General features: G+C 41.8%; 1 protein-coding gene across 8 annotated transcripts in view; it reads left to right on the forward strand.

The window, feature by feature from the left end:
• The window catches only part of manba (mannosidase, beta A, lysosomal), a 143,381-nt gene extending 117,087 nt beyond the window's left edge, over positions 1-26,294 (forward strand). For 3 of the 8 annotated variants that reach the window (XM_078201128.1, XM_078201323.1, XM_078201401.1), the window contains 6 exons: positions 2,043-2,261; positions 4,216-4,380; positions 5,655-5,799; positions 12,227-12,369; positions 16,931-17,185; positions 21,256-22,075. In XM_078201128.1, the coding sequence (XP_078057254.1) occupies positions 2,043-2,261; positions 4,216-4,380; positions 5,655-5,799; positions 12,227-12,369; positions 16,931-17,185; positions 21,256-21,480 (1,152 nt within the window). In that variant the 3' untranslated portion in view covers positions 21,481-22,075. Of the gene's footprint in view, positions 1-2,042; positions 2,262-4,215; positions 4,381-5,654; positions 5,800-12,226; positions 12,370-16,930; positions 17,186-21,255; positions 22,078-22,287; positions 22,399-26,034 lie in introns of those variants that run through there. The other 5 variants (XR_013495801.1, XR_013495821.1, XM_078201248.1 and 2 more) reach the window with 3 other exon arrangements.
• The last annotated feature ends 612 nt before the right edge of the window (positions 26,295-26,906 follow it).

The following is a 26,906-nucleotide window of genomic DNA, read 5'->3' on the forward strand; positions in this document are numbered from 1 at the left end:
GACGTCGCACAGACAGTCACTCAAGACTGGAATCGAACTTGGGTCCCGCGCTGTGAGGCAGCAGTGTTAACCACTGTGCCACCGTGATAATGTAATATCTGCTGCCATTGGTATTTGATTACATCAATTAAGTTGATTTGCAGATCTTAACTGTTGAGTTGGAACAGTTTCAGAAGAAGGACTAACATTTCTCCAAGAACAGGAGGCCACTCAACACTCTGAACTTGTTCTGACCTTCGATTCACTCATTGTTAATCTTGTGTCTTAACTCAATTTCCCCTCCTTGGTTCCATAATCCTTCATCCCTTACCTAACAAATCAATCGCATTTTAAATTGATCAATTCATCCTCAGCCAATGTCCTTCCTAACATCAGCCCTGAACAACCTAACTCTGAATTTAAGGTTCCGCCCTCTTGTTTTGGACTCCGCCACCAAAGAAAATATTTCTCTTCAAATACCCTATTAAAATTTTGGTTACCTTAAAGACCTCAATCCGATCACCTCTTAAAGTTTTTTTTCTTTATTTTCTCATGGGATGTGGGCATCACTGACAGTATGAGAATTTATTGCCCGTCCCTAATTGTCTTTGAACCGGGAGGCTTGCTCGGCCATTTCAGAGGGCATTTAGGAGTTAACCACATTGCTGTGGGTCTGGAGTCACATGTAGGCCAGACCAGGTAAGAACAGCCGATTTCCTTCCCTCGGAGGATTTTAGTGTACCAGATGGGTTTTTATAATAATTGATGGTTTCATGGTCACCTGAGACCAGAGTTATTAACTGAATTGAAATTCCACCAGTTGCCATGGTGGGATTTGAACTCTTGTCCCCAGAGTATTAGCCTGGCCCCTGGATTACTAGTCCAGTGACATTACCACGACACTACTATCTTCCCTAAAACTCTTAAGAAAGCTGTTCTCTTAATTTAACACATTCCGTACTGATGGTCTGCTGAATCTGCACCTCACCCCTTCCAAGGCAATAGGATGCTCAGAATGAATAGTAACTGCAGGTGGGGTCCAGTCAGAGTTTTATATAACTGTAGTATATAATAAACAACACCTCAGGAAATGTAGATCCCTTTTTAAAGACTCTTTAGTTGCTTCTCCAGAATCCAAGCTGATTTTACATCAATGTTTTGATCACCTGAAGCATTATTCTGCTGAAAGACCCCGAGTGCTGTGATTGAGTGACTGGCGGATTAGTTCACTACTAACTCTGGCTCTGAATCCAGCTCAGTCTGATTCACTGAAAATCCCTTTCGTGTACTTGTGGTGAGGGTGGGATTGTTGTCAGTGCAGGTTCGATGGGCCTCTTTCTGCACTGTAGGGATTCTATGATTCTATGGGTCTTATTTGTACTAATTTTTGGTTGGTCTGTGCTGTTTCTAGTGGCTTTGGAAGTGTTTCATAAAGCTGTGCATAAATGAACACAGCTGGACAGAGGCTGGGATTCCTGTAAGAAGATGAAATGAAATACCTCGCTGTATTTAGAAAGATGTTAATCCTGCACCAGCGGGTGGTCATTTTCAGTATTTTGTTAGCAAAAGCTGCTTCCTGGGAGGTTAGTTGTTACTGGAGATGCAGTAGATATTGAACATCTGAATTAGGAGGAGGCTATTCGACCCTTTGATCCTGCTCTATCATTCAATAAGGTGATGGCTGATCTGATTGTAAGCCCCATCCCACACTCATCCCTTTGCTTATTGATGTGTGCACCTTAGTAGCTTTATGTAGCAGAATATTTGTTGCAGAATAGGAACCAGGTTTGCCCATAAAAGACAATATTTAACTGTATTCAGTATTTTTATAAAAGCAAAGTACTTTGAAATCAAAAAATGCTGCCAACACTCAGCAGGTCAGACAACATCTGCGGAGAAACCAGTTCTGATCGAAGGTAATGGGTTGAAATGTTAACTCTGTCAGCCTCTCTTCACAGGTGCTGCAAGATCTGTGTTTTCCCACAACTTAATATTTATTTCAGTTTTTTTATGATTAGTACAGACTTCATCGTGCTCGATTAATATTTAAAATCTATTCCCAGGAGGACAGAAGTCGTCCTTTTATTACTTCAAGTCCCACTAACGGAGCAGAATCCATTCAGGAGAAATGGGTCGCCAAAAACCCGTACAATGTCCATTATGGTGATGTTCATTATTATAATTACAATGTTGACTGCTGGGACTGGACACACTTTCCAAAAACAAGATTTGCATCTGAATACGGCTTCCAATCCTGGCCGTCCTTCTCGACTCTGGAAAGGGTCAGTAAAACTGTCCATTTCTTTAATGTTAATGGCCAGAAATTATTGTTTGAAATTGCTCGATAAGTAAATGATGTCAATTCCCTTTTGATTAATTGGAATAATTCCAATAAATCATGTTTATCTTACAGGGTATTCCAGTTATAAACATGATCATTCGATCTGAGTCTGTGTCTGTTGCTTTGCAGAAACTGTTGAGATTTCATCATTTTGAATATTAAAATTGTTCTGGGTGATTGCTGATTTAGAAATTTGACACAAGTGCTTTTCTGCTTTCAGTGGTGAAGAGCAGTAATTCAATGCTAGATGTGTTGTTACCTTTGTCTTGTTACACACAAATAATAATTCTTGTTTGTTTTGTAACTTGTACCGATGTCACTTGATGTATGAGCAAGGAGGTGGTGTAGCAATGTAACAAGAGTCTTGTGAAATTGTTACTGCCACCTGGCTTCACACATTGAGCAATTCTTTATGCCACTGGACTATGTTACACTGCGTCTGTAAGGGTCGACTTTCATTTCCCTGAAGCAGAGGCTTTCCAAAGGCACTCTGCATACTGAGAACCAGAGCATTGCTGCCTTGGAAACATGAAGATACAAAGTTGGCGTAGAACTGTACGGCACAGGAGGAGGCCATTTAGGCCATTGTCCCTGTGCCAATTTTTGAAAGAGTTTCTCCGGTCAGCCACATTCTCCCTCCTCTTTCCCCACTGCCTTGCAAATATTTACGTTTTAAAACCTGTATCAAATTCCCTTTGAAAGTTACTCAACTGCTTCCACCACCTGTCTGCTCATTCCATTTTGGCATGTAGTTCAACTGGTTCTGATTGCGATCTTAACGGAGCAATGGATTAAATAAACCTAAATGTCCTTTCATTAACTGTAGTTGACTCTTTAAAATGTATTGGGTAAATGTATGGTCACTTTGGCTCAACATTGTCTTTTTTATTGAATAGTTGTGCTGAGTTTGGGACAGTTATCTGATTTGGATATCTGGAAGAGAACCCAATGATTTTTTAAAATCCTCTCCAGTTTCTCCAGTCCCTTCCCTCCTGAATGTGTTTACTCCCACACTGGTTTGGTCTTCAGTATCTTACCCAAGTGGACTGGGAATCTCAACAGCAAAAGACTACTGGCTGTGGGGGACATCACAACCAATCCAACCCACAACCTCTTCCATCTAGAAGGACAAGGCCAGCAGATACCATGGGAACGCCACCACCTGGAGGTTCCCCTCCAAGACACTCACCATTCTGTCTTGGAAATATATCGCCGTTTTTTCACTGTTGCTGGGTCAAAATCCTTGAACTTGCTCTCTAACAGCACCTTGGATGTACCTACACCACCACCTTCTCATGGACAATTATAGATGGTCAATAAATGCTGGCCTAGCCAGCAATGCCCATATCTTGTCAATTAATTTTTTTAAAATCCTCATCTGACGTATGGATATGTGCTTATACATAACAACTTGCATTAATATAAAACCTTTAATAGTAAAACTTAGGGATTTTTCGTTAGTGATTTAAAAAAAACTAGGAATGCTGCAATCAGTTTTGCTGCTGCACCGATTGAAGTCAGGCTGAGGATTCAACCTGAGAATTTTCCTATCGCTCTGGGTTGGAGAAGGTGATTTAGCATCTGAACTATAGGTGTTGCCCAATCGGTAGCTTAATCCTTTGAGCAGCAGTGGACAAAAACGCCAGCCCATTTCTGATCCACATGGTGCATTTGAGGCTATATGGTAGCAATACATCTGAAACTCTCTGCACTTCTCTTTATTTGAAGGACATCTTTCGGATATAAAGGTAAATGGCTTTGTCACAAATTATATTCAACAATATATCTTCACTTTTGTGAAGACAGTTTGGTCTATTTAAATATTATAGCGAATGTTGTGACTGAGAGGACAATGAATTAACTCTTAAGTTTCTACTTATTGTTTATTTGATAAGGTTTCATCTCCTGAAGACTGGTATTACAACAGCTCATTCATCAATCACCGACAGCATCAGAAAGCTGGCAACAAGATATTGCTGCACCAGATCCAGATTCACTTCAACCTTTCTCACGCAGGCAATCCCCTGCAGAACTTTAAAGATACACTTTACCTTACTCAGGTAGTGACCTAATCAATTGTACAGTTTCAGAATAATTTAATATTTGGAACTCATGATAATGATATGGAAACTCCTTAGTGTCAGTACACTTATTTCTCTTCTCGATCGTAACGTGCATTATTGGCCGTTGGATGCTGGGTTCTGTACATATAAATATCTGTTTAATTGGACAAATAAAAATAGCTGGATTGCTAGTGTTCAACAATGCTAATGGGCAACCCAGGAACTCTCAGCTCCCAGATTTGTGTGTGTCGCTTGATCTCATAGGATCGTAAGCGATGGGTGTAGGCCATTCAGCCCTTTGAACCTGCTCCACCATTCAATAAGATCATTACTGATCTATTGTGACATAAACTTCACTCTCTTGCCTGTCCCTATAAACCTCGACTTCCTTATCAATCAAAAGTCTAACTCACCTTCCACTCCTCTCTGGGAAAGAGAATTCCAAAGACTATCAACCCTTTGAAGAAAGAAATTCCTCCTCATAAATTAAAGACCCCTTATTTTAAATCTGTGTCCCCAGTTCTGGATTCCCCGATGAGAGGACACATTCTCTCAACATCCACCCTCACAAACCACCTCAGAATCTTGTATGTTTAAATAAGATCACCTCTTAGCTTTTTAGACTCCAGTGGGTATAAACCCAACCTGTTCAATCTTTCCTCATAAGACAACCCCCACACCCTGTGAATCAGCCCAGTAAGCCTTCTGTGAACTGCTCCAAAGTAAGTATATCCCCACTTAAGTAGAAAGATCAAAACTACTTCAGGTTCAGTTAGGCTAACAGGTCAATGCTAAACCAGAACAGATATGCTTGATTGCAGACTCGGAGATCTGATACAGGTGTTTCTGCACAGCTCTCTGTTAATGAATTATAAAGTAGAATCGTACATAGCAACCAGTTCATCGAGTTCCCGCTGTGAAGGGTGATGGGGGTAGGACTGCAGGAGAAAGAATTGGGAATATGAATTGTTTCCCTATGCTTGTGGTTGGGGAAAAAAATAACAAAATGGTGTTGATGGAAACCTAATAGAATTTTGAATGGGAGATAACAATACTTCAATGATCTGCATGGAATAGAACCACTTATAATGGATACATCAGTTTAAAGTTTTTTACTTTTTATTTTGAACCTTTGAAGATTTTAGATATTGTTAAGTTTGAGAAGGATACAGATTTAATATCATTTCAAACCATTGACTAAATCTTATTTATATTTCATAACATTGATGAGTGTCCATGATAAATGTGTCCTTGTACATACACACAAACAGGTGATGCAAGCACAATGTATAAAAGCACAAACTGAATTCTACCGTCGAAGTCGAAATGAGATCATCAGTGGCCAAGGGTTGACAATGGGCGCGTTATACTGGCAGCTTAATGACATCTGGCAGGCACCTTCCTGGGCTTCCATCGGTATGCAGTTTCTAAAATACGTCACCTTTGCATTTCTTGACCTCTATTTCAGGCTGAAAACCTTTCTCCAAACCAATTTGAAAAACTCTGCTGAATGTTTTAATGTCTGCACATCAGGTCAACAGATTATAGATTGTTTGAAAACTTCCTCATTACAGAATAGTCTCTGGGGTAAATTCCCTGAGATTGTGTTGATGAAGAAGACATACTTATATCACACCTTTCACAATCCCAGGACATCCCAAAACTATTTGCAGCCAATGACATTATAGTCACTGCTGTAATGTAGCAAATACAACAGCCAATCTAGGCACAACCAACTCCTACAAGTAGCAATGATAACCAGATAATATGTTTCAGTGGTGTTGGTTGAAGAATAAATACTGGGTAGGACACCTGGAATAACTACCTCTTCATCCAGTAGTGCCATGTACAAAATCTTTTCTGTCCACCTGGGAGGAGAAATATTTAACATCTCATCCAAAAGGCAGCACTCCCAACGATGCAGCACCCCCAACGGTGCCGCACCCCCATCGGTGCCGCACCCCCGACGGTGCCGCACCCCCATCGGTGCCGCACCCCCGACGGTGCCGCATCCCCAACGATGCAGCACCCCCGACGGTGCCGCACCCCCGACCATGCAGTACTTCCAAAGCATTGAATGGAAGTGTCAGCCTCAATTTTGTGCTTAAAGTTTTGGAGTCTTGGAGACTTGAACCCGCAACCTCCTGACTTCAGAATCAAGAGTGTTCCCACTGAGTCATAGCGGGGCTTTTTCTGTTGGGCGTACGTATCTGGAAATCGCAGGCACTTTGATTTGCAATTGTACGTTATATGTGCTGATGCTAATTGCTGTACATTTTTGTCAGCACACACTGAGCATTGAGGCTACTGTCTGAACATTGTTCAATAAAAACAGAAGCACTGTTGTATTAAACACTTACATTCAGGCAAAGTGGCTCTGGATTGACGTGAGCTGGGTGTACAACATTATTTGAATTTAAGCAAGTAATGCAAGACCCTCTGCAAGAGAGAACTTTGTGACACTTGTCAACTTGAAAATAGTGGAAATATAAATGTAATTATAGTGTGAAGGCAAGTTTGAAAACTCATTTTTCTCAGTTTCAGATTTTAGACTGAAACCTCTGTGGTTGTAAAAGAATAAATTAATGGACAGCTATCTGAAGGCAAAAAATAAAATGTTACTCAGCTATTTCAAAATAACTTTGAACCACATACAGCTTGGTGTCTGAGTACCATTGTTGCCTCCTTGTGAGTGTGGAAAATCCCTGGCCTGTGGAAGACATATTATTATCAGATAAATATAAGGTGCAAAGAACAAAAGCAGGCTGGAGTGCTTACTGTTTAAGAAAGATAAACAGCTGAAAGCAGGGAAATACTAACGTCTGTTGTCAGGAAATTACTGGGGTTATAATTTAAGAATAGGGTAACTGGACACATGGGAAATTTTCAGTTGATCAGAGAGAACCATCGTGGATTGGAAGGAATAGGTCATGTCTGACCAAACTAACTGAATTTTTTGAAGAGTTGACTGAAGTCGTGAAGCGGGGAATGTCTGTGCATGTTATTTATATGGACTTCCAGAATACTTTTAATGAAGTACCTTGTAATAGATTGTTATCTAAAATTGAAGGTCACAGAATTGGAGAAATATTGTTAACCTGGTTAAGAAGTTAGCTGAGTGGTAAGAGAAAGGAAGGCAGGTGTTGTAATTGGCAGGATGTGACCAGTGTTGTCCTGCAAGGGTCAGTGTTGGGGCCTCAAATATTCATCATATTTATGAATAACTTAGACAAGGGACAGAAAACCACATATCTAAATTTACCATTGACACAAGTATAGGCAGCATTGTAAGTATTACCAATAGGAGCATAACATTACAAGGAGATATTGATAGATTTAGTGAATGGGCAAAAGTGGAAATTGATTTTATTGTGGGCAAATATGAGGTTGAATCTAAAAAGGATAGAGCAAGTTGCCTTGTAAATGGTGAAAATCTAGAAACACTGGTAGCCCAAAGAGACTTTGGGGATATGGCATGGGGTGGTCCATGTTCATCGATCATTTAAATATCATGACCAGCTGCAGAACAAAACTGTCGGACACCGAGAGTTAAATAATGAGAGATGACACAAATGAGAGTTAGAACTTAGAATGTTAAGTGGTGATTTGAAATTTTCAAGATACTAAGGGGAAGTGATAAAGTGGATGGAGAGAAACTATTTCCACTGGTCTGGGAGTCTGGGACTAAGGGGGACAGAGTGTAAAGATTAGAGAGACCAGGCGTTTCAGGAATGGAATTAGAAAATGCTATAACACCAAAAGTGTGGTAAAAATTTGGAACTCTAAGAAAATTGTTAATTTTAAATTTGAGAAAAAGCCAAAGATATTAAATAAGATGGAGCTAGGGTGGATATGTGGAGTTAGGGTGCAGATGAACCATAATCTTGTTGAATTGTGGATCAGGCTAAATCAGGATTTAGATTTGATTTGATTTATTATTGTCACATGTATTAACATACAGTGAAAAGTATTGTTTCTTGCGCGCTATACAGACAAAACATACCGTTCATAGAGAAGGAAAGGAGAGAGTGCAGAATGTAGTGTTACAGTCATAGCTCGGGTGTAGAGAAAGATCAACTTAATGCAAGGTAGGTCCATTCAAAAGTCTGACAGCAGCAGGGAAGAAGCTGTTCTTGAGTCGGTTGGTATGCGACCTCAGACTTTTGTATCTTTTTCCTGACGGAAGAAGTTGGAAGAGAGAATGTCCGGGGTGGGTGAGGTCCTTAATTTTGCTGGCTGCTTTTCCGAGGCAGTGGGAAGTGTAGACAGAGTCAATGGGTTGGAGCTGAATGGCTTAATCTTATTCCCAGGTTCCTACATAATATGTCCCATAGCATTTCAGTAGAACATTCACGGGTGGAATTAAAAATTCCAGCTGTCTGAGAGCTGTCTAGCCGCCTCTCTGGCTGTGACAGGGTTAAAATGTTTCAGAGTCAGTTTCTGATCAGTGGGCAGGAGAGGACTTTGTGTCACAGCTGGAGGGGTCGTGATACAGCAACTGCTTTGTGATTTTCTCTGGTTCAGACTTTCGGCCCATCGAGCCTGCACCGACCACAATCCCACCTAGGCCCTATCCCTATAACCCCACATATTTATCCTGCTAATCCCCCTGACACTAATGGACAAATTAGCATGGCCAATTCCCCAGACCTGCACATCTTTGGATTGTGGGAGGAAACTGGAGCACCCGGAGGAAACCCACGCAGACGCAGGTAGAATGTGCAAACTCCACACAGAGGTGTGTGGTGGGCTTGGTGCTTTCATATATTCACTGTGGCTAAAATATTGATCTTTGAGTTGAGGCGTGCATTTGTTATGGAACACTGTTATCATGTATGGGTGGCATGGTGGTTAGCACTGCTGCCTCACAGCGCCAGGGATCCGGGTTCAATTCCGGCCTCGGGTCACTGTCTGTGCGGAGTTTGCACATTCTACCTGTGTCTGCGTGGGTTTCCTCCGGGTGATCCGCTTTCCTCCCACAATCCAAAGATGTGCAGGTTTGGGGAATTGGCCATGCTAATTTGTCCATTAGTGTCAGGGGGATTAGCAGGATAAATATGTGGGGTTATAGGGATAGGGCCTAGGTGGGATTGTGGTCGGTGCAGGCTTGATGGGCCGAATGGTCTCCCTCTGCACTGGAGGGATTCTCTAATTCTATCATGTTGTTTGTGGGAGCTTGCTGTGTGCAAATTGGCAGCTGGGTTTCCTACATTACCACAGTGGCTCCACTTCACTGTAAAAGGTGCAATCTAAATCAAAATCTTTTATTTTATTAACCACCTCAGATCCTTGTGCTTAGCCTCCAAAGATTAGTGTTTGATTTTGATGTGTTGATACTGCCTCGCTCACAATTCTACATACCTGTCTCTGGGTTCATAGAGCACTATTAAATACTTGGGAGATTTAGTTTTGTACTTTGATGTTCAGCTTGGAAAGGAGAAAGAATTGTTGTATTTGCTAGACTATTACAGCACTCTCGTGAATGTCTAGATTCCAGTTACTAGAAGTATAGAGGGTACAGCGAGTCATCATTGATTTTACTATATTGGATTCATAATGGGGGAAAAAGTTGACATGAAAATGTGACAACGTGACAACAGGTAATACAGTCTTGTTGTTCGACGTGCATTTTGAATTTTGAATTTTGGCCTCTCTCGGAATCACAAGATATAGGGAGTGCTTGAGAAACCCGACCTCTGACGGGCCAGCCGTGACTGTATTTTTCATTTTCAGGTTCATATCATATTTAATATCTTCCTAAATGTCTGTTAAAATCCAGAAGCTTCTACACAATTTGAACTCCAATAAAAATAAACAGTTCCAAAGAATTTCTGAAGCCAGTTTATACTGAGCCACGATGGAGGTGCTGCACTGTCTGAGGCACTGTCTTTCAGACCGGACATTAACCAAGGGCTCGTCTGCTTTCCCAGGCGGATGTAAAAGATCCCATTGTAATATCTGAAAGGGGCACAGAGTGGGTGCTGCACAATGTCCTGGAAAATACTTTTCCCTCCATTCACAATGTTACCCATTTCCTGGTTGTTATCACTTTGCTGTTTGTGGGATCTTGCTATTTACAAATCAGTGACAGTGTCTATATTCAATAGTGCTTCATTGGCTGCAAAATGCCTTGGGACATTCTACAGTTGGAAAAGGTGCTATATAAATGCAAATCTTTCTGATTTTCTTTGTCTCACTTTTACTCCCTCAAGATGGAGATGTCCAATTAACTCCACTCTCCCCATACAAGGTCTTGCTCCTTTATTCATTTCTAATTTACCAATCTGTTTATGTTTGCTGATTCTAGCTATTCTCCTCCTTTGAAAATGCTGCACCTGTCTTCAGTTGCTGTCCCCGTCTAGCTGTCTATTCTAAAATTATCTTATACACCTGGACTCTGGTTTCTGATGTATCAGAATTCCAAATCACTTTAAAGCTTTAATTCGATGGTCATTGTGCCTCAAAGAATGAAACAAGAGTTCGGAAAAATTTCGCAACAAGAAAATGTTTGTATTTGTTGCTGTTTCTGGCATGTCTTAGATTTTAATCTTGGATGCATTTACAAGATTCTTTTAAGAGGAATAATTAGCTGCTCTCTTTGTGATGTTAAGATGCGTGATACAAGGATTTATTGTAATGCTTAGCTCCTGGCTTCCACCTTTACAGTTAGGGGTTGTTGGATTTGGATTACTTTGTGTCAAGTTGTGAATTAAATGCAAATTTTCTTAAAATAAACTTAACTCCTTCCTGTGTTCTGACTTTAAATAATAAAGTCCAAAGATGTGCGGGTTAGGTTGATTGGCCAAGCTAAATTGCCCCTTAGTGTCCCGGGAAGCATAGATTAGAGGGATTAGCCGGTAAAATATGAGGGTTAGTGGGATTAGCAGGTAAATATGTAGGGATACAGGGATAGGGCCTGGGTGGGATTGTTGTCGGTGCAGACTCGATGGGCCGAATGGCCTCTTTCTGCACTGTAGGGATTCTATGGTTCTATGGTTCTAAAACTTCAGAACTTTCTCCTTTCAAGTTTGAGAAAATTCATTTTTTCTTCACTAAAAGAAACCATTCCCACCTCTCCGTGCCACCCAATGCCAGCTTGTTATCTGAAAAGATCCTTTTGAATTTTTCTGATTCACTCCTCTGATGTTCCCTTGTCACACCAGCCTGGGGTACTGGATAGCAGGTGGGATGGTAATTCCATCTGACTTTTTCTAGACTAGCACCAGGGTGAGAGGTCACTCAGGTGAGCTTCTCTAGCCCAGTCCAAATAGGGAATCAACTTGGAACTTTCCTCTGGTCATTTGGCACATTGACACATGGGTTTTCAAATGAAGCTATTGTTTGTTTAAAATCTCAGCTCCAGCTCTGGGAAGTCCTGACTATGTCTGTCTGTCACTGATGTTGTTCTGAGTTCCTGTACGTAGAGAACCTTTGGCTCAATGTTGTTGCACTTGTACTTCCAATTACACTCCCTGTATTACCATTAACTGCAATCATTGAGCACACATACTGTTTGCTTTTAGATAGGCACATGAATATGCAAGGAATCGAGGGATATGGACCAAGAGCAGGCAGAAGGGATTAGTTTAATTTGACGTCATGTTTGGAACAACATCATGGGCTGAAAGGCATGTTCCTGTGCTGTACTGTTTTATGTTCTATGTCCTTGATCCAGTTATCTCTTTGCTGTGCCTCCAGATGTTATTTGTTAATAAGATTTAGCACAATTTCTGTTAACTTTCTCCTTGAAGGTTAGGATTTCAAGGCAAACCAAAATAAATATCGATATGTTTTTTGTTGATGTTGCTGCAACAACTTTGTCTCATTTTTTTTCTTCGCTCAGAATATGGCGGGAAATGGAAGATGCTTCATTACTTTGCACAGAATTTCTTTGCTCCTGTTTTGCCCATAGCCTTTGAAGACCGAGGAACACTGTTGATTTATGGCATTTCTGATTTACCTACAGACCTTAAACTTATTATTCAGGTATGTATCACAAATAGTCCATTGGAGGCACTGGAGAAGGTGCAAATATGATTCACCAATAACAGGACCAGGGGTTTGGAACTGTGCGGTGAGATTGACAGGGGGGCCTTTCTCTGTAGAAGAGAGAAGACTGAGAGGCAACCTGATTGGGTCCTTCAAGGTTCTGAAAGGTTTCAATAGGGTTAATGTACAAAGAACAAAGAACAATACAGCACAGGAACAGGCCCTTCGGCCCTCCAAGCCCGCGCCGCTCCCTGGTCCAAACTAGACCATTCTTTTGTATCCCTCCATTCCCACTCCATACATGTGGCTATCTAGATAAGTCTTAAACGTTCCCAGTGTGTCCGCCACCACCACCTTGCCTGGCAGCGCATTCCAGGCTCCCACCACCCTCTGCGTAAAATACGTCCTTCTGATATCCGTGTTAAACCTCCCCCCCTTCACCTTGAACCTATGACCCCTCGTGAACGCCACCACCGACCTGGGGAAAAGCTTCCCACCGTTCACCCTATCTATGCCTTTCATAATTTTATACACCTCTATTAAGTCTCCCCTCATCCTCCGTCTTTCCAGGGAGAACAACCCCAGTTTACCCAATCTCTCCTCATAACTAAGCCCCTCCATACCAGGCAACATCCTGGTAAACCTCCTCTGTACTCTCTCCAAAGCCTCCACGTCCTTCTGGTAGTGTGGCGACCAGAACTGGACGCAGTATTCCAAATGCGGACGAACCAACGTTCTATACATCTGCAACATCAGACCCCAACTTTTATACTCTATGCCCCGTCCTATAAAGGCAAGCATGCCATATGCCTTCTTCACCACCTTCTCCACCTGTGACGTCACTTTCAAGGATCTGTGGACTTGCACACCCAGGTCCCTCTGCGTATCTACACCCTTTATGGTTCTGCCATTTATCGTATAGCTCCTCCCTACATTATTTCTACCAAAATGCATCACTTCGCATTTATCAGGATTGAACTCCATCTGCCATTTCTTTGCCCAAATTTCCAGCCTATCTATATCCTTCTGTAGCTTCTGACAATGCTCCTCACTATCTGCAAGTCCTGCCAATTTTATGTCGTCCGCAAACTTACTGATCACCCCAGTTACACCTTCTCCCAGATCATTTATATAAATCACAAACAGCAGAGGTCCCAATACAGAGCCCTGCGGAACACCACTAGTCACAGGCCTCCAGCCGGAAAAAGACCCTTCCACTACCACCCTCTGTCTTCTGTGACCAAGCCAGTTCTCCACCCATCTAGCCACCTCCCCCTTTATCCCATGAGATCCAACCTTTTTCACCAGCCTACCATGAGGGACTTTGTCAAACGCTTTACTAAAGTCCATATAGACATCCACGGCCCTTCCCTCGTCAACCATTTTGGTCACTTCTTCAAAAAAGAGAAGATGTTTCTTTACGCAGAGAGTGGTTGGGGTGTGGAATGGACTGCCTGCAGTGATAGTGGAGTCAGACACTTTAGGAACATTTAAGCGGTTATTGGATAGGCACATGGAGCACACCAGGATGATAGGGAGTGGGATCGCTTGATCTTGGTTTCAGATAAAGCTCGGCACAACATCGTGGGCCGAAGGGCCTGTTCTGTGCTGTACTGTTCTATGTTCTATGTTTGTGGAGAACACCAAAACTATTGACCATAAATATAAGAGAATTGCAAATAAATCCATTTGGAATTCAGGAGAAACTTTTTTACCCAGAGAATGCTGAGAATGTGGAACTCGTTCCCACAGGGAGTGGTTTGAGACGAATAGTATGGCTACTTTAATATCAGCACATGAGGGAGAATAGAATAATGAATTGAAGGGAATAAACCGGAAGAGGGTGGGAGATAGTTTATTTTGAACATCTACCCCATGAGTGGATGAGTCTGTTCTGTGCTGTAAATATTTTTATGAATAAGTTGGATCTGGCTGAGCCATCAGTTGTCATTGCTGTACTTCCCTACTCATCAATGCCAGTAGAGTTCGTCCAGCTGTTTAACCTCTGGCCTCCAAATGAAAGAATTGACCTTTTCACTCTGTATAGTGAATAGGTTTGAAAAAATCTTTTATATGTCAGGTCAAACTGAACTGGCTATCAAGATTATTGATTTTAAAAATTGGGTGAATTATATGAATCGGTTGCAGGTAAATTCTTTGATTATTTACCAACTCTTATCTTTACATTCAGACATTTAGTACGATTCTTGCAGTAGCCTTTTATGTGGGAAGGTTGGCCTAAACTCTATTTAACCCTACTTGTTAAAGGTGAATTAGGTTGTCACCTGGCTGATTAGTGTAATGTACTAATGATGTTAGAGGTTGTGGGTTTTATACAGAAAGAAAAGCTGTGATTTGCACATTGGTTTGATGACAGAATACAGAGGGTGTTTTTAGAGGGTTATTTTTCAAACTGGAGGCCTGTGACCAGCGGTGTGCCTCAGGGATCAGTGCTGGGTCCACTGTTATTTGTCATTTATATTAATGATTTGGATGAGAATTTAGGAGGCATGGTTAGTAAGTTTGCAGATGACACCAAGATTGGTTACATAGTGGACTATGAAGAAGATTATCTAGGATTGCAACGAGATCTTGATCAATTGGGCCAGTGGGCTGACGAATGGCAGATGGAGTTTAATTTAGATAAATGCGAGGTGATGCATTTTGGTAGATCGAACCAGGGCAGGACTTATTCAGTTAATGGTACGGTGTTGGGGAGAGTTATAGAACAAAGAGATCTAGGGGTACATGTTCATAGCTCATTGAAACTGGAGTCACAGGTGGACAGAGTGGAGAAGAAGGCATTTGGCATGCTTGGTTTCATCGGTCAGAACATTGAATACAGGAGTTGGGACGTCTTGTTGAAGTTGTATAAGACATTGGTACAGCCACACTTGGAATACTGTGTACAGTTCTGGGGACCCTATTATAGAAAGGATATTATTAAACTAGAAAGAGTGCAGAAAAAATTTACTAGGATGCTAGATTTACCAGGACTTGATGGTTTGAGTTATAAGGAGAGGCTGGATAGACTGACACTTTTTTCTCTGGAGCATAGATGGCTTAGGGGTGATCTTATAGAAGTCTATAAAATAATGAGGGGCATAGATCAGCTAAATAGTCAATATTGTTTCCCAAAGGTAGGGGAGTCTAAAACTAGAGGGCATAGGTTTAAGGTGAGAGGGGAGAGATACAAAAGGGTCCAGAGGGACAATTTTCTCTCACAGAGGGTGGTGAGTGCCTGGAACAAGCTGCCAGAGGTAATCATAGAAACCCTACAGTGCAGAAGGAGGCCATTTGGCCCATCGAGTCTGCGCCAACCACAATCCCACCCAGGCCCTAACCCAATATCCCTACATATTTACCCACTAATCCCTCTAACCTTTGCATCTCAGGACTCTAAGGGGCAATTTTTAGCATGGCCAATCAACCTAACCCGCACATCTTTGGACTGTGGGAGGAAACCGGAGCACCCGGAGGAAACCCATGCAGACACGAGGAGAATGTGCAAACTCCACACAGACAGTGACCCAAGCTGGGAATCGAACCCAGGTCTCTGGAGCTGTGAAGCAGTAGTGCTAACCACTGTGCTACCGTGTCGCCTAGTAGTAGAGGCGGGTACAATTTTGTCTTTTAAAAAGCAATTAGGCAGTTACATAAGAAAGATGGGTATAGAGGGATATGGGCCAAACACAGGCAATTGGGACTAGCTTAGTCGCTAAAAAAAAGGACGGCATGGACAAGTTGGGCCGAAGGGCCTGTTTCCATGGTGTAAAGCTCGATGACTATGTAGATTTAAACAACACAAGGGGTTTTATTGAAGAGCTGCTCTCTCTGCACTGCAGAATACAAAACTGAAAATAAAACATCAGCCTGATCACACACCCTAATGACATCACTGACAAATCATGTTATCAGCTCTTGAAGCAGCCTTGCAATCCTCTTAAATCGATAACAGTTGGAACCTGTTTTTATTAGTTGTTTAAATTCCATGGAAAGTTTGCTGGCTCATCACCGCGGTTTAGTCAATGTTTGACTTGTATAAATCCAGTTTAGTTGAAGCAGAGTTTTTGAAAGGTGACAGGGCCTGTTTTGAACTATTGGATTGCTTCAACTAAATTGGAAAGTTCAGAATGGGAACAATCACTTATGGAACAAAAATGCAAGCATGGATTAGATGGGTCAAATGGTCTGTTTTTGTGCAGTGTCTTCTACAATGCAGAAAATAACCAACAGTTCAAAATGTTAAAAATATGCAAGTTTGGAACTCAACTGGATTCATACATAACCTGCAAAATAAGCAGAGCTGTCTGTAGTGACATAAAGATGATCATTATTAATCCAATTCTCTAACAAATCCTATTGATCTTTATAACAACAGCCTCATTGTGAATGTTACTTTGAACTGAAATGTCAGAAGATGCTGATTTTTCAAAGGTAACTTGAGGTTTTCCAGTGTTTGTCCTGATACTAATGGTATAGATCCATGAACAAGCTGGGATACAGTGCGTGAGTTTTAAATATGATTTTATTTAATTTTTGCCATGTTGTCCTGCAGATTAAGGTTTACCAGTGGAATCTGATGGAGCCAGTCTGTGTTTATGCCACCGAGTCCTTTATCCTCAAGGCAATGAATTCAGCTCCAGTGTACAAGGAAGTCACTGATAATCTGCTCAGGCGATGTGGTTGTAAGCGCGTTAACTGTGTGGTAACATTTTACCTTGAAGATAATGGCCAGCAGCTTGGACCTATGAACTATTACTTGTTATCTTCTTTAAAAGATGCTCAGATGGTCAGAAAACCACAAATTAACGTAAGTGAAGATATACCTAATCTAACACTGTCCATAAAGTTTCCTAAAGTAGCTACATTGCGATTTAAATAGTTTAAATTATAAGCTGCCTTGTTCAATGCCTCAGATGTCTCAAAATCATGGCCTACAACCTGTGTTTAGCCACAATAAATTGGGCTGGTGATTACCAACATGCACTGAGATGTATCTCCAGTGTCCCCTTAAATAATCCTGCAATCTTTGGAATTATTATAAAATATGAAAACAGACTTGGACTGAATTCCTGTTCTGTTTAAACAGTTCCAGGTCTCGGAAATGCAGCTACAGATGGTGATGGAATCAGTCGGGTTTGATGCTATTTCCCAATCTAACCAATCGTGTTGTCGTGAGGCATCAATCAGTTCGTGCAGTGCATAGAATCTACAGTGCAGAAAGAGGCCATTTGGCCCATCGAGTCTGCACCGACCACAATCCAACCCAAGTCCTATCCCCATAACCCCACATATTTACCCTCCTATTCCCCCTGACACTAAGAGGCAACTTATCATGGCCAATCAACCTAACCCGCACATTATTGGAGTCAATGATTTTATAGGAAGCATTCTCACAGGAATCCTACATAGAACATAGAACAGTACAGCACAGAACAGGCCCTTCGGCCCACGATGTTGTGCCGACCTTCATCTGAAACCAAGATCAAGCTATCCCACTCCCTACCATCCTGGTGTGCTCCATGTGCCTATCCAATAACCGCTTAATCCTGCAGGATAATGCTACTCCAGTTCCGGATACTCTGTTTCAGAATGTACAAACTGCTATCACTCTTACTCACCCAGCCTCAGACTGCAGTTGGAATGTACTGCTCTGTATTGGAGGGTGGAATGAAATTCACTGAGCTCACTGAAACATAAAAATGTTACAGTGCAGAGGAGGCCTTTTGGCCCATCGAGTCTGCACTGGCTTTCTGAATGAGCAGTTACACATTGAACGCAGTAACCTGTTGCATCCCCCAGGTATCTATCCTTGATCGCCTCCTCTTTTTCATCTACATACTGCCCTTGGCAACATCATCCGAAAACAGTGCAGATTTCCACAGGTACGCTGGCGACACCCAGTTCTACCTCACCACCCCTTCTCCGATTCTTCCAAATTACCTGCTTTTCCCACAATACTGGATGAACGGTAATTTCCTCCAATTAAATATTGGGAAAACTCACATTCCATAGTTACTGATTCCATCTCCTCTCCCAGGAACTGAACCAGATTGTTTGCAAACTTGATGTCACATTTGACCCCAAGATGAGCTTCCGACCACATGTTGGCACCATAACCAAGGACAGCAATGTCCACCTCTATTAGATTGCCCAATGTTGCACATACCTCAGCTCATCTACTGAAACCCACTTCCCTGCCTTTGTTACCTTGAGATTTAAGTATTCCTGATCAGACTTCCACATTGTAGTTGCTGTAAAGCTGAAAGCATTCAAAACTCTGCTGCCTGTGTCCTAGTTTGCAATAAGTCCGCTTGACCCTTCACCTGTCCTAATTTCGCCTTTGTGGCTTGTTGTCACAGTTTGTTTGATAATTCTCTAGTGTAGTACTTTAGGATATTTTACTGTGTTAATAGTGCTTTTTGAGTGCAATTTGTTGTTGCTTGGCACGGGAAGGTTCAAAATCAACCAAGACCCCAAAGGTGCAGGTATTAGAAGCCCACCTTTCAAAACTGGATTTCACATAAGGTCAGGATCTTTGACTTTATAAATAGAGACAATGAGGACAAAAGCAAGGTGGTAAGATTAAACCTTTATAAATCACTGGTTAGGCCCCAAAATGGAGATAGAACATAGAAAAGCTACAGCACAAACAGGCCCTTCGGCCCACAAGTTGTGCCGAACATGTCCCTACCTACTAGGCTTACCTATAACCCTCTATCTTACTAACTTCCATGAACTTATCCAAAAGTCTCTTAAAAGACCCTATCGAATCCGCCTCCACCACCACTACCGGTAGCCGATTCCACGCACCCACCACCCTCTGAGTGAAAAACTTACCCCTAACATCTCCTCTGTACCTACTCCCCAGCACCCTAAACCTGTGACCTCTTGTGGCAGCCATTTCAGCCCTGGGTAAAAGCCTCTGAGAATCCAGTCTATCAATACCTCTCAACATCTTATACACCTCTATCAGGTCACCCCTCATCCTTTGCTTCTCCAAGGAGAAAAGACCTAGCTCTCTCAACCTATCCTCATATGGCATGCCACCTAATCCAGGCAACATCCTCGTAAATCTCCTCTGCACCCGTTCTATGGCTTCCACATCCTTTCTGTAATGAGGCGACCAGAACTGGGCACAGTACTCCAGGTGGGGTCTGACCAGGGTCCTATACAGCTGCAGCATTATCTCCCGATTTCTAAACTCAATTCCTCTATTGATGAAGACCAGTATTCCATACGCCTTCTTAACCACAGCCTCTACCTGCGACGCTGCTTTGAGAGTCCTATGAACCCGGACCCCAAGATCCTTCTGATCTTCCACACTGCCAAGCGTCTTACCCTTAATATTATATTCTTTCTTCCTATTCGACCTGCCAAAATGAACCACCACACACTTATCTGGGTTGAAGTCCATCTGCCACTTCTCCGCCCAGTCTTGCATCTTATCTATGTCTCGTTGCAACTGCTGACATCCCTCTACACTATCCACAACCCCATCAACCTTTGTGGCATCAGCAAACTTGCCAACCCATCCTTCCACTTCCTCACCCAGGTCATTTATAAAAATCACAAAGAGCAAGGGTCCCAGAACAGATCCCTGGGGCACTCCACTGGTGACCAACCTCCACTCTGAAAAAGACCCATCTACAACCACTCTTTGCCTTCTGTGGGCAAGCCAGTTCTGAATCCACAAAGCAATGTCCCCTTGTATCCCATGCCCCTTCACTTTCTCAATGAGCCTTGCATGGGGCACCTTATCAAACGCCTTGCTGAAATCCATATAAACTACATCTACCGCTCCTCCCTCATCTATGTGTCTGGTTACATCTTCAAAAGATTCAATTAGGCTCGTAAGGCATGATCTGCCTTGGACAAAGCCGTGTTGTCTATTTCTGATCATACTATTCCTCTCCAGATGTTCATAAATCCTGCCTCTCAGGATCTTTTCCATCAACTTACCTACCACTGAGGTTAAACTCACTGGTCTATAATTTCCCGGGCTATCTCTTCTCCCTTTCTTGAATAACAGAACCTCATCCGCAATCCTCCGGAACCTCTCCCGTCTCCATTGATGACTATTATTAAATGGTAAAAAATTGCAGCGTGCTGCTATGCAGAGACCTAGGTGTCCTTGTGCATGAATCGCAAGGAGTTGGTTTGCAGGTGCAGCAGGTAATTAAGAAGGCAAATGGAATTTTGTCCTTCATTGCTCGAGGGATGGAGTTTAAAAACGGCGAAGTTATGTTGCAGCCTTGATCTTATTGAATGGCGGAACCAAATAGCCTACTCCTGCTCCTAGTTCTTATTTGCTGTTATATTAGAAGTTTACTTATTAGTGTCACAAGTAGGCTTACATTAACACTGCAATGAAGTTACTGTGAAAATCCCCGAGTCGCCACACTCGGGCGCCTGTTTGGGTACACTGAGGGAGAATTTAGCATGGCAAATACATCTAACCAGCACGTCTTTTGGACTGTGGGAGGAAACCCACGCAGACACGGGGAGAACATGCAGACTCTGTACAGACGTGACCCAAGCCAGGATTTGAACCCAAGTCCCTGGCACTGTAAGGCAGCAGCGCTAACCACTGTGCCACTGTCCGTCTCAGGAACCCTTCTGGTCGAATTTAATGACGATTGAGGGAATATTGTGTTGGAATCTGTTTTTAAAGTTTATTTATTAGTCACAAGTAAGCTTACATTAACATTGCAATGAAGTTACTGTGAAAATCCCCTAGTTGCCACACTCCGGCGCCTGTTCGGGTAACACTGAGGGAGAATTTAGCATGGCCAATGCACCTAACCAGCACATCTTTCGGACTGTTGGGAATCTTTCTACATGGTAAACTGTTTTACATCAATATCCTTTTTTTCTTAGGCCACCATCAGTCAGCAAGGGGAGATGTACAGGATCACACTGCGAACCTCCAGTATTGCTCCTTATGTCTGGCTGGATGTTGGGAATATCCCAGGGAGGTTTGGCGACAATGGCTTCCTCATGGTGGAGAAGACCAAACTGACGACCTTTCACCCGTGGCGCTTGACCAGCATCTCCGAACTGGAGCAGTCTTTATGTGTTCAATCACTCCGAGATGTTTACTGACAGTTAACATCCTAAAAAGGTAGAGACTGTCTAATTTGTGTAATGGACATACAGGTCTTTGTGTAATCAGTGCATCGAAGAGGACTGAATATAAAGAAACCTGAGCTGGAATTGAAATTGGCAAACGCTGTGCTCGTTAATTTTCTGCAGTTTTCATTCAGAGTTGGATGTGTTTGACACCAAAGAAAATATAGAAAATATCAGGGAAGGAAGAGATTTATTTTGTTTCCAGTTAAGAAGTATTTTCCTGATACACATTTTATACTGACTTTTGTATCATTGGTCAGAGTCCATCATAAAAATATTACTGGATGTTTTGTAAATCTATAATTTACAGTTCATTAACTGAAAGACTTAACATAAAATCAGCTTCTTTGGACTCTCCGCCTGCCTGGATGAATGAATCTGCAACAAGACTCAGCACTGGACACCGACCCGGACAAAACAATTCACACAAAGCGTGAGCCTTTAAATCGAGAACAGTTGTTGGAAATAGAATGATTATGTAAAGAATACTGTGAATCAATCTGTTTAAGAATCTTTTTCAAATATGATTTTATTTTGAGGTTTCACTAATTAAATGGTTATAAAAAGTACAATTCTGTTAAAGGTAGCTTTTTTTAAAAGGGCCAATGAATTTAGTGTGACAATAATTTTCATCAACTTAATGATGTGACCATATATAAGAATATTTATGGTATTAATTGTGTACAGGAGCTGATTGGTTAGAGTTAGTTCAAAAGGAAAAATGATGAAAGTATTGTTTGCTGATCCAACTCACTGATAACTCTGTCTCTCCACACACAGGAATCGCCTTGCCTAACTCCCAGCTCCTCAAAAAAAGGCTCACTCCCGATAGCGCTGGATTGGAGGACCACATTGCTTACCCACATATCTGAGATCTTTAATTTCTCAAAGGTAGAGTGTTGTAGCTAAACTCAACTACTTGCATGCTGCGAAGGAGCTTTCAGCAGCTGTTTCTTCTCTGAGCACCACATTGCTTTAATAAGATCAGAAAATGCTGGAAAAACTCAGCAGGTCAAACAGCTTCTGTGGCGATAAACAGAGTTAATGTTTCAGGCCGATAGCCTGTTACCAGAACAAGCAGCAGAACAGAATTCTGATGAAATTTTAGGAATATGCGGTTGAATTCCTTTTGCTGGTTTTAGTGCTAACTCTGCCCTATCAGTTACTCCCTGAATCGGTGGGGAACTTGTTCCCCAGAACACTCCTCTCCACTGGGGATAGTGGATGCATTGGTGGTTATCTTTCAAAATTCTATCGATTCTAGAAAGGTTCCTGCAGACTGGAAAGCATCCAACCCAACCCCAATACTTACAAAGGGTAGGAGCAAGAAAACTGACCCATCAGTTTGACATTAGTAGCAGGGAAAATGTTAGAATCCATTATTTAAGGATGTGATGGCTGAACACTTAAAAAATGGAATGATTGTGCAGAATCGACGTGGATTTATGTAATACTTCCAGATTTGCTGCTGATAGTTGTGAGGAGGCTTCGACACGCTAAGTAAATTGGCATGAACATGGCATTTGGAATATAATGTGAACAAGTGTAAGGTCACCCACTTTGGTAGAAGAATAGAAAGGACAAAGAAAATTACAGCACAGGAACAGGCCCTTCGACCCTCCACCGACCATGCTGCCCGACTTAACTAAAACCCCCTACGCTTCCGGGGACCATATCCTTCTATTCCCATCCTATTCATGTATTTGTCCAGACTCACTATCGTATCTGCTTCCACTTCCTCTCCCGGCAGCGAGTTCCAGGCACCCACCACCCTCTGTGTAAAAAAAACTTGCCTCGTACATCTCCTTTAAACCTTGCCCCTCGCACCTTAAACCTGTGCCCCCTAGTAATTGACTCTTCCACCCCAGGAAAAAGCTTCTGACTATCCACTTTGTCCATGCATCACATAATCTTGTAGACTTCTATCCGGTCTCCCCTCAACCTCCGTCGCTCCAGTGAGAACAAACCAAGTTTCTCCAACCTCTCCTCAGAGCTAAAGGCAGAGTAATTCTTAAATAGTAAAATGTTGGAAAGTGTTGATATCCAAAGGCACCTGGGAAATGTATAGAGCCTTGGTGAGACCACACCTGGAGTATTGTATATAGTTTTGGGACTCCTTATGTAATGAAGGATATACATCCCTTTTTGAGGGAATGCAATGGAGAGAGGTTCACCAGACTCATCCATGGGATGGGAGTAGGGATTGAGGAAACTGGGCCTCTACTTTCTGGAGTTTCAAAGAATGGGAGCTGATCTAATGTACAACATTCTTACAAGCCCTGACAGGGTAGCTGTGGACAGGATGGTCAGTCTAAAAACATAGAACACAGTCTCACAATAAGGAGCAGACCATTTAGGACTGAGATGAAGAGGGAGGGTGGTGAATCTGTGGAATTCTCTACCTCAGAGGCTGTGGAGGTTTAGTCATTGTGTGGTCAAGACAGAAATTGATAGATTTCTGGATACAAGTGACATCAAGGGATAGGGAGGGGGTGAGGTGGAGAGAATGACAGAGCAATCTTGATGGGCTGAATGGCCCACTCCTGTTCACATTTCCTGAAAAACCAAACACAATGGATGATATCTCACACACCGCCTGTTTTCAGTTGTCATTTTAATTCTCCATCTCACTCCCACTTTGTCCTCAGCTTTCTTTCCATCAGGCACTTGGCAAACATCTGGCCTCAACACTATTCAACAACTCCTGATCATAACTACTGCCCTGCTATTTTCACAGTAAGAAGTCTCACAACACCAGGTTAAAGTCCAACAGGTTTATTTGGTAGCATATGCCACAAGCTTTCGGAGCACTGCCCCTTCATTAGGTGAATGGGAGTTGTGTTCACAAACAAGCATATATAGACACAAACTCAACTCCCACTCATCTGATGAAGGGACAGTGCTCCAAAAACTTGTGGCTTGTGCTACCAAATAAATCTGTTGGATTTTAACCTGATGTTGTGAGACTTCTTACTGTGCCCACCCCAGTCCAACGCCGGCATCTCCACATCACTGCTGGTAATGCAAACACTTCTGCCTTTCACACTAACATTCCCATTTGGTATGTCTCCCCTTTATTAAATGGCAGTTTCTGGTATATACACACAACTGGTCTAGTCATTTTGCTGCATGGCTTCCATTGGGAAGTTAGGCCTTCTAGAACACAGATCAGTGATGTCATAATAGGGCTTGGAGTCTAATGATAAACTCGAAGCAGCGTAACAGTTTTAATGCATTTTTGTGCATGTGAAATTTTTATTTTAATCCTTTAGGTTATTGGTAAAAATCCCTCTATCCTTATTGCTCGTCAATTTCCAGTGCACTAAATTTTGATTGTTTTATACAGGTCTTCCTGCATTTATATCAAAAACCTAGAAATTCCCTTTGCTTTTGTCTCTGCAGCTGAAATATTTTCACTCTCTCTGGTCAGTACAGAATGTGGAAATATTCATGCAAACATCACATTTGCCTGCAATGTTGCCCTCTAGTGGGGATGGAAATCCATTGATTAATGTTACTGATTGACCATGTTACCATTCACAGCCCTGTGTTTATTTGTGCTTAAATTGCACTTTTATCTGTTTGCATTTTCCTTCAGTTTGATGCACCTCCAAATTTAGATCTGATATGCTGTGAAGTGGCTGCCAGTAACACTGATTAGATAATGTAATCACACTCACATAATATTCATGTAACAGTTTTGTAAAACATTGGTGCCAACAAAAGCATTGAATTGATGTTAATGTAGGATTTATATCCCATGTCACCAGTGATGCAGTATTGATGATAAAACTACAGTCAGTCAATTGGTCCATTTTTAGTTGTTTATTATAAAAGCTAACACTTTCAAACTGCTTTAAGCAAAAATAAAAATCTGAGTAATTTAGGCACAAGCTGTGAAGACTATTTACAAAATGCCCATTTAAGAATGAGTAAAAAGGTTGATGAAATAATCAGTGATAAATGTACAATCCAGCCTTTTGTTCAAAAACAGTTCAGCTTATTGACATTACCAGAACAAAAAAACCCCAGCTTCATTTCCTGCATAAACAGCCAGAAGACTCACATTTCTATATCCTGCTCTGCTCCCCCCGAGGACAGCACAAAATGCTTGACAGCCACTGGCACGTTTACACGTTTGCACTCTGGTCACTGTCAGATTGTAAAAAGCACAGCAAGATCCAAAAACAGTATGATGTTGATCCCTTAATCAGATTCTGGTCACATCATCCACCTGAGGGGGCAGATAGCACCTCTGACAAAACAGCACTCAGTACTGTGCTACTTTTGTACTCTGTTTCCCGGATGGATTTTGAACCCACAAGATTACTGGCATCATCATTTTTTCGTCCATGTATTTTTTTTAAACATAGAAGCAGAAATAAACCTGAGGGGAGCGAATTGATACTTAATTAGGTTTGAGAACTCCTGATTAATTCCAAGCTGACCTGTTAGATTAACCAGGTCTTTGCTTCAGTTGGTCCTGACTAACTCTCTGAACTGAGATTTTTGCTGTAACTGTCACAGTTCGTATGAAGCCTGGTTGTTGCTGAAAGCTTCTGATGACAAATGGCTTAATCTCCGAAACGATGTCTCCACTCCACTGTCGTACACACTGTCACACTGCTGCAATTTTGTGTCGATCTGAACATCTGCAAAGAATGAGGTTTACAGTCTTTATCATTGATAGTGACAGAAGTCATCAGGTACAATCACATTCTGCCAGCTCTCTTTACTGTGACTAAAATCTAAATTAATAAAGAGATGAACTGCAGTGTTGAATATTTATTAAATAAATGCTGCTTGAATTCCTACACGCGAGGATTAAAGTGTTCGGCACAAAGAAATTATCAAGTGTTGAAGAAGATTCTAAAGAACACAACTGTGATGTTACAGTATAATCGCCTATGGTTAATGTCCATTTACTTTGTAAGAGAAAAAACCTGTATAAAAGACATCAGCTATACACAAGGGGATTTTTTAGGATTTTTGCTTTGCAAAAGTCCTAACTAAAGAACCAATAACTAGCTTGATATATAAACAGAATTTTCACAAATTCTGATGGAGGCAACCTGAAAAATCCTTTGGCCTGTAATTATTCACCTCCACCTTAAAACCAGTGGCCAGAAGTTTACGATGATTCTCAAAGTCCTACCTCAGAGTAAAGGAAGAGGGAGATGGGGAGTTCACTGGGTCAGAGGCAGCTGAAGGACAGCTGTCAATGGAACAAGTGAAAATCAGAGAAGTGGAGAGAACCTGGAGAAAGTTGCAGAGATTGGAATGAACTTCGCAATGTATGGACAGTCATTTATGATGCATTAGTGGATTGTTACTGGCTCGGTGTGTTGTGTAAAAGCTATTGGTAAAACCACTGGTAACTGGATTGATGAGGAATTCTT

This window comes from Mustelus asterias, chromosome 1 (assembly GCF_964213995.1).
Source record: "Mustelus asterias chromosome 1, sMusAst1.hap1.1, whole genome shotgun sequence".
Classification (NCBI taxonomy): Eukaryota; Metazoa; Chordata; class Chondrichthyes; order Carcharhiniformes; family Triakidae; genus Mustelus; species Mustelus asterias.